This window comes from Solanum pennellii, chromosome 12 (genome assembly GCF_001406875.1).
Source record: "Solanum pennellii chromosome 12, SPENNV200".
Taxonomy (NCBI): Eukaryota; Viridiplantae; Streptophyta; class Magnoliopsida; order Solanales; family Solanaceae; genus Solanum; species Solanum pennellii.
The window spans coordinates 1,522,179-1,530,891 of NC_028648.1; the positions used below are offsets into that span (position 1 = coordinate 1,522,179).

An 8,713-nucleotide genomic window follows, 5' to 3' on the forward strand; every position below is an offset into this window, starting at 1 on the left:
TCTCAGATCTCAAAGAACCAAACCCCATTTCCATTATACCCCTTTTTTTCATCTCACATTTGGNTAGTAAGCTACTAATAGCTACTACACATACAACTATTAGAGAAAGTGAGAGGATCTAGTGGGTTTTGAGCTGTGCTTTAGCTGTCCTTTTTTATTTTGGAAATTTCTTATTTCTTACAAAATAAATAAATAAATAATTTTTTCTAAAAAAAAAAATAATTAAAAAAGTATTCCTTTATTCTTTATTCACACAACCCCAAAATCCCTAATCTAAAAATAAATTCAACCTCTCTCTCTCTTCAAATCTCAAAAAAAAAAAAAAACCATTTTCATTATCTTCTTCTTCTCCACAAAACTTCATCTCTTTCATCTCACATTTTGCTTAAAGATTCCATTTTTAAACTAAAAATAAAAAAAATTCCACAAACCCCATTTCTTAAATCCATTTTTCTTCATAGATCTTCACTTTTTTCATCTCACATTTGGTTAAAGATTCAATCTTTGAACTGAAAAAAGCATAAAAAAACAAGCATTCTTGATTTTCAGATGACTTATATGTGAGATGAAGGAGAAAACTCAAACACCCATTTGTTCTCTGTTTTTTCTTGTGCTCTGTTTTTTGTGTTGTTCAGTGTTTACTGAACACACAAATGCTGAGTTTACTGTTTCTGAAAATGGTCCTTTAACTGATTCTGAAGCTCAGTTCATCAAACGCAGGCAGCTTTTGTATTACAGAGATGAGTTTGGTGATAGAGGTGAAAATGTGAAAATTGATCCATCTATGGTGTTTGAGAATGATAGAATCAAGAATGCTTATATTGCTTTACAAGCATGGAAACAAGCTATCATTTCAGATCCCTTTAATATCACTATGAATTGGGTTGGTCCTAATGTATGCAGCTACACCGGAATCTTCTGTGCTCCGGCGTTGGATAATCCGAAAATCCGTACAGTTGCCGGCATTGACCTTAACCATGGTGACATTGCAGGGTATCTCCCGGAAGAGCTTGGTCTTCTTACAGATCTTGGGATTTTCCATATCAATTCCAATCGTTTCTGTGGTACAATACCGAGAAAGTTGAGCAAGTTGAAGATACTGTTCGAGCTGGATCTGAGTAATAACAGGTTTGCCGGGAAGTTTCCTTATGTTGTTTTGAGTTTACCCAAGTTGATATTTTTGGATATTAGGTTCAATGAATTTGAAGGTAATGTACCTTCGCAGCTTTTTGATAAGCCATTAGACGCCATTTTTATTAATCATAATCGTTTTGCGTTTGAGTTGCCGGAGAACTTTGGGAATTCGCCGGTTTCTGTGATAGTACTGGCGAGTAACCGTTTTCATGGGTGTCTTCCGGCGAGTATTGGGAATATGAGTAATCTTAATGAAGCGATTTTAATGAATAATGGGTTGCGTTCTTGTTTGCCGGCGGAGATTGGGTTGTTGAAAAATTTAACTGTGTTTGATGTGAGCTTTAATCAGTTGATGGGTCCGTTGCCGGAGAATTTTGGTGGTTTGGTGAATTTGGAGCAATTGAATGTTGCACATAATATGCTTTCTGGTACGATTCCTAAAAGTATTTGTCAGCTTCCGAAGCTTGAGAATTTTACCTATTCTTATAATTTCTTCACCGGTGAACCGCCGGTATGTTTGGGGTTGCCGGAGTTTCATGATCAACGGAATTGTTTGCCCAACAGACCGGTGCAACGGTCTCCGGGACAGTGTAAGGCATTTTTGTCTAGAAAAATTCATTGTAGTGCTTTTAAGTGTCATAAATTTGTTCCTGTTTTGCCACCTCCACCACCACTTTCGCCGCCGTTGCCTGCCCCTCCTCCGCCTGTTGTGGTGCCTATTTCTCCTCCTCCGTCGCCTGTTTATTCGCCTCCGCCACCAGTTTATAATCCTCCTTCACCTTCACCACCTCCACCACCACCCTCTCCACCTCCTCCATCACCTCCTCCACCAGTCTATTCACCACCCCCACCACCTCCATCTCCTCCTCCACCCCCACCCCCACCACCACCATCTCCACCTCCACCATCACCCCCACCACCAGTTTATTCACCACCGCCACCAGTTTATTCACCGCCACCACCGCCACCATCTCCCCCTCCACCATCACCTCCACCTCCTCCGCCACCCGTTTATTCACCACCACCACCTCCTCCATCACCATTGCCTTATTGTGTACGCTCACCTCCACCTCCACCACCAAATTCTCCACCTCCTCCACCACATAATTCACCACCTCCACCGCTTGCTCACTCGCCTCCACCCCCTTCACCTTATTATTACAATTCACCACCACCTCCGCCCCCAAATTCGCCACCTCCTCCACCAAATTCACCTCCTCCACCACCACCAACATACATTTACTCATCACCTCCGCCACCAAATTCACCACCTCCTCCACCACCAGCATACGTATACTCTTCACCTCCACCACCTCATTCCCCTCCACCTCCGTCCCCATTACCTTGTATAGAACCCCCACCCCCTCCTCCATGCATTGAACCACCCCCACCACCTTCCCCTTCACCATCTCCTCCTCCACCACCAATGTATCATTACAATTCTCCGCCCCCACCATCTCCATCACCGGTATATTACTACAATTCTCCACCCCCACCATCACCTCCTCCACCACCGGTATATTACTACAATTCTCCACCCCCACCATCACCATCACCACCTCCACCATCACCACCGCCTACTCCAGTATATGAAGGGCCATTGCCACCAGTAATAGGAGTTCAATATGCTTCACCACCTCCACCACCCTTTTATTAATTCTTTCGAAAATTTCCACTAACTTATCCTCAAAAGCACAAAATCATCCCTACAATTATTATTTCCTCAACTCTTCGAGCCATCAACAAAGTCGAGCTAATACATGATCACGATGTCAAAATGGCGTAACAGAAAGAAAGAACAGAGGAGGTAAAGAGGAGAAAGATTCAATCTCCAAAGATTTGATTTTTGAATTGTTATGAAATAGATTGAAGTTGTGGAGAGAATAAATTGGCAAAGTAAAGATTGAAACTTTGCAAGAAAATGTATGTATAGAGATCATAATCTGGGCTTAAATCCAGTTTACAGTGCTTGCTGCATCTGGTTTTTTCTTATTTTGTGAGTTTTTTATTGTTAGATTTTAGTTTCATCATACTTTGTATTTTTATTTTTTTTGGTTTTTTTTTTCTTCTCAAACTATAGTATAATGATGAGCATTTTCTGTTTTACTTGTATTGATTCTCAAGAATTCAGATTATTCCTTTGTGTTTTATGTATATTTTCTTGATCTTGCAAAGTTCCAAATCTAGTTTTGTTTTCATAGTGTTTGAATATGTACAAATTGCATTTATTTCAAGTTTAATGTTTTTGGGTAGTTGGTCTATTATCAATGCCAAAGGTAGAGTACATGTTGTTTGTTCATTGATTACCAATGTATATCACCTCTAGTTGTTAATTTGTTGGACTTGTATGGTGGTCCTTCTTATCTTTTGGCTTTAAAACAAGAACTCCATTGTTGTAGTAAATGTGCGATTTAGCAGTTAATGAAGCGGGTGAAAATTTTGTAAATAACAAATAGACAATGAAATAGGTGAAAATCTTAGGGTTTGGCACATGTCACGAACTTAGGTGTTTAAACCTTGTTGTTAGTCTGCTATTTAAGTGGAGAAGGGATAAGTGAAAATCTTAAGGTTAAGGGTTTGGTGCACGTCACGAACTTAGGTGTTTAGACCTTGTTGTTAGTCTGGTATTTAAGCAGAGAAGGTAAAAGGGATAAGTATGTTACAAACCTAAGAATTCAAAGATCAAAATAGACGATTTAAGTAAAGATGTATGATAAACTGATTTGAACATCACGATTATAAAAAAAAAAGTCAATAACTTCATTGATAGCCATTGGTAAGAAAAGCAAAAATCTTTTATTTCAAGGGTCAAGATTCTTCCGGACTTATATGCTGGAATTGAGGTAATTTGATTAAAAAACTATATATTTTACAGTTATATGATGTCAACACTTGGAACTTTTTGATCCACCAAAATTAATTTTTTAAAATATAATATTGTATTTAGTTTCAAAATAAATATTTATTTTTTTAATTAAAAAAGTCAATGTGATGAATTATTAAAATTGAATTGAATTAGATTAATCAAGTCTTCCTTTGATGAAGGGGAAATAGTTTAAATTCAGTCTTAAATTGGAAGTCTCCATCACTAATTTAGGGAAAAGTAATTAATTAATTCCATTATCACTTTGCTAATTAAATTCAAATTTCTTTAGTCATTTTTAAAAAAAATATTAAAGTGAGGTTTTCAAGATTCCTCAATAGTCATCCTTCTTTCTTCCTTTTCCTAATAATCGTGGTATTCGAAGCAGGTTATATATATTATAAAAAAATTTCGTTAACAAGGTAAATATTCAGGTAGTTAGCCAATCAAATTACTAACATTTTCTACTTTTTGTATTTACCGTTTCACTTATATCTACTTTATCGTTATTCAAATATTTTGTATCAAGAATTGAATGTTTCAATTAATTTGAATTTACACTTTCCATTACAAGGATTTTAGTGTTACTTATTGAACGAAGATTCCAATTTGAAATCGAAGTGAATGTTACCTCTAGATTATAAATCTTTAGGTTCAACCTAATAGAAATGAAACTTAAATATTTATTCGGATTCGATATTTATTTATTTAAAAAAAATGAAGCTCTCTTCATTTTAGCCGTTAATATAACAATAGTTAAGTTGAAAAATGTTATTTATGGCCCTAGTTCCCACTTTGCTATTTGTTAAAAAAAAAAAAAAAAGCAACATAAGTTATGGGGAAATGGTTTAAAATAAATTATCACAATACGAAATATTTTAATTTTTCTTCCGTCATTTTTTCGTGATTCAGTTACTTAGAGCCTGTTTGGCTCAGCTTAAAAGCTGGTCAAACTGACTTAAAAGCTGATTTTTGACTTATTTAGCTGTTTGGCAATATTCAAAATAACTTATTTTAAGTTAAAAAAAACTTATTTTAAGTCAAAAGTTAAAAGCTGGGATAGGGGTGCTTTTTTTTTTTTTAGCTTATAAGCTGTTTTAAGTTGACCACATTTTTAACTTTTTGCCCTTAATATTTTTATACAATCTCCAAATTACCCACATAACCCTAACATCTCTTTCTTCCATTTTTCCCTTTTCACGTTTGGCATAGCAACTTCAGCACTTTTATCCAAACACATAACTGCTTATTTTAAAAATAAGTTTCAGCACTTTCAAAAGTACTTTTTTAAAGCTGCTTTTATTAAGCCCATCCAAACGGGCCCTTAATTTAAGTATTTTTTGAAAACAGTCTCTTTACTTTCATGAGGTACGACAAGATCTATAACACATTTAATCTACCTTTGAAGATCAAGGAAAAATACGATAATCTTCATACAATGATAGTATGAGTAAGCACAACCAAGAGGGAGGTAAGACTTTAAGCTACAAATTTGACAAAACTCATGTATTTATAGACGCTAAATTAAATACAATTTTTTTATTAAATATTTAAATATTTATTCGTACTCGATATTTACGTATTTTAAAAACATTAGAGCCTCTTCCTTCTAGCCGTTGATATAACTTTAGATTTTTTTGGACAATATTTTCAATTAAAAAACCCTACCAAAATATGTGTTTTCATTTATTATTGTGTCCCAACATCACACGTGAATATACCTAACAAAATTACCCCATTTTATGGGTCACTTGTTGTCTATTCAAATCGGGCCAAATTTGTGGAATGAGTGATATCGTAACCGTTTTTGATTCAAACTATATATTTATAGATATTATTCGATATTTTTTTAAGTCTAAAATACTTTGTTGTATAGTCATAATTATTGATCTAATAAACGCGTATTGATTTACTATTTCAAACTCATCTCAATTTATTATTATCGTTTCTTTCTCCTCAACGTTCTTTTCTCTTCAATCATTGATATAACTGTATACCGTGAAAAATAATCAGTTAAACATTCTTCGTCAGAAATTTATATTATATACTATATATATATTGAAAATTTAAATTTATCAACGAAATTTTTGTTTTTACCGCTATATTCAATTTATTTACCTTTTTTTCTTCTTCTTCAAATAAAGTGTTACGAAAAATAAATCATGAACCCTCCTCATATAAAAGAGCTTGTGGTTTCATTAGTTAATAAATAATGCTCTTTCATTATTTACTCGATTTGATATTCGTATTAAAATAATAAATTATATGATTTGAAATAAATATCGACGGGGAGTAAGTATTTGTCCACTTAATCGAACTCTTTAATTTTAATGTTTTTTTGGTTGTTTGTATTAATTTGTTGTCTTTATTTATAGTACTCTTTTTCACCAACCGTTCTCTTTCGAATGCATTTTCTTATTCTTTTATTTGGTCAACATCATATGGGACTTTTTCCACATTGTTTATATTCTATCAACACCAACAACAAAAAAAAAAGAGTCAATTTTTTTTATATTTTGATGGTACTTGAGTGATAAATATTTATTCTAAAGGTATTTATATTAAATTATATTAATTTATTATCGTTAAATAATTTAATAAGGTAGAATTCGTATTAAGTTACCATGAATGTAAGTGATAGAAGTCTATGCAAAACATATATAAATTAGTTATTAATACATAGATAAACATCTTAATATGATCTCAGCTGATAATTATATATTTAATTTCGAGGTTGCATAGTTAGACACCTCATCTCGGGTCTAATATGTCAGTTGAACACTCTAACTTATAAAATGATCATCTAGAGTATACCATTTATGTGTCACGTCATCATCAGGTGTCCACGAGATATAGTATGAACAAGTTGATATGATTAGATATATATTCCGAAATTAAAGTTAACATGTATCGTTACCAGTCGAAGACAATGATAAACCTGCTTTTGCTCTGTTCGTTTTGAATCTGGAGATATATACTTGTTAGAAACTATATTCTTATTCTTCTTTGTATTTCTGACTTTTAAAATTTATTTGTATTCGATATTTGCACTTTTAAGCCTCGAAACAATGCTCATCAACTTGGTGTAAAATTTAATTCCAAAGTAAGTGGAAAAAAAGACTTTGGAATATAAGAAGGCAAGTGATATATATTTATTTATATATAACATAGAACAATAATGTCATTGTATCTATCATTTTATAAACTCTTATAACTAATGATAGTATATAATATGGCTAATACATAAATGCCACCAATTAATGGAAGTAATTGGTAAATGGGGTCCAAATCAACATTATATTTCACATGGCTTTGTTTGTTAGAGAAATTCTCACATCACCATCTACTCAATTTCTTGGTTGTTGATTAAGTGAGTTGGTTGACTAATAAGTGTACTTAATTATATTATAAATAAAAATAAATATACAATTTCAAAAACATTAAAATAATTAGTAGTCATTTATTTAGAGCCTCAAATGACAGGCTGTGAGTAGGTCAAATATATTAATTATCGATATGTCACATATCTCATATATACCCCATTATATTTACTCTCAAACAAACATAATACAAAATAATAATAATCGATCAGCTGTTTTGAATTTGAGCCTGAATGAAAAGTTATTTTTTATCGTAAACCATTATATTCCTAATATCTAGATTTTTTATTTTTTTGAAAATGAACCTTATGGGGTGGGGGGGATTTAAAGTGGTCTCACTAGGTATATATATTATAAATGATATCATAATAGCTTATACTATGCCAAAAAAAGTTAAAAAATTTGAGGTACAATGCAAAATAAAGTAGAGATAATATATTCCATACTTCTTATTTTAACGTGTTATTGTATGAAAATTTTTAAATAATATTTTTTAAGTTAAATAATATTTTCTTAACAAAAGAAAATCCAACTTTTGTTAAAAAATATATTCTGAATCACTATTTACAAAGTCTAAACCTTCTTTTTTTCTTTTTGCTACACTTTAAACAACTTCTTAAAAAAATATTTTGGATCATTAGCTTTTTCTTTTTTTTCTTTCTTTTTCTTTTTGGTATATATATATTCATTAGTTTTCTTGACTTGTAATACTTTTTTTTTTTATAATTTTCAAAAATGTAATTTTTAATATAAGAAATTATATCAAATTTTAAGTTAAAATTTAGTAATTTGACCTTTATACTTCGATCCACGCTACGTGAGAAAGACTGAGTTCGAAATGTCAATCTCCCTTAACTTGGCCTTTTTACAACTTTTTTTTGCTATTTCACTACCAGTCATTGGATAAGATGACGTTACTTAAAATCAAGAGAAAAAAAACACGTACAACAAAATAATCGAGAATCCTCCTTTATATATAATCAATAAGTACTGCATAACCCCTTTACTAAATTATAAAGAACCCAAATAGTTTAATAAGTTATCATGACAATACTTTTCGACATCGAAAATTCTCTTCAAATACAAATATGGAACGTTAGAAGTGTTAAAGAAGTTACATATAACAATTATGTTAGGAGACCAATAAACCCTTAAGGATCATATATAATAATGTTAGTATTTATTGTTTTTGAAGAACTTTTAATGTATCTTGTTCAAGTTATATAAAAACTATTTTAACATTACCATATTTCTAAGAAAATTGCAAATCCCCATATTGGCTAGAATTGTAGTCTCTGTCTAAAAGAATGAAATGCCAAAGTATAGAATATAATAT

At 32.1% G+C, this 8,713-nt stretch overlaps 1 protein-coding gene across 1 annotated transcript; it reads left to right on the plus strand.

The window, feature by feature from the left end:
• The first annotated feature begins 271 nt into the window (after positions 1-271).
• Positions 272-3,290, plus strand: LOC107007167 (leucine-rich repeat extensin-like protein 4). The gene has a single exon (XM_015205664.2). The coding sequence runs from the start codon at positions 566-568 to the stop codon at positions 2,789-2,791; it is 2,226 nt and encodes a 741-aa protein (XP_015061150.1). The 5' UTR covers positions 272-565; the 3' UTR covers positions 2,792-3,290.
• The last annotated feature ends 5,423 nt before the right edge of the window (positions 3,291-8,713 follow it).

Bases quoted from the DNA above. Each gene is read 5' to 3' on its own strand.
- LOC107007167 (XM_015205664.2), top strand. From the start codon at position 566: ATGAAGGAGAAAACTCAAACACCCATTTGTTCTCTGTTTTTTCTTGTG.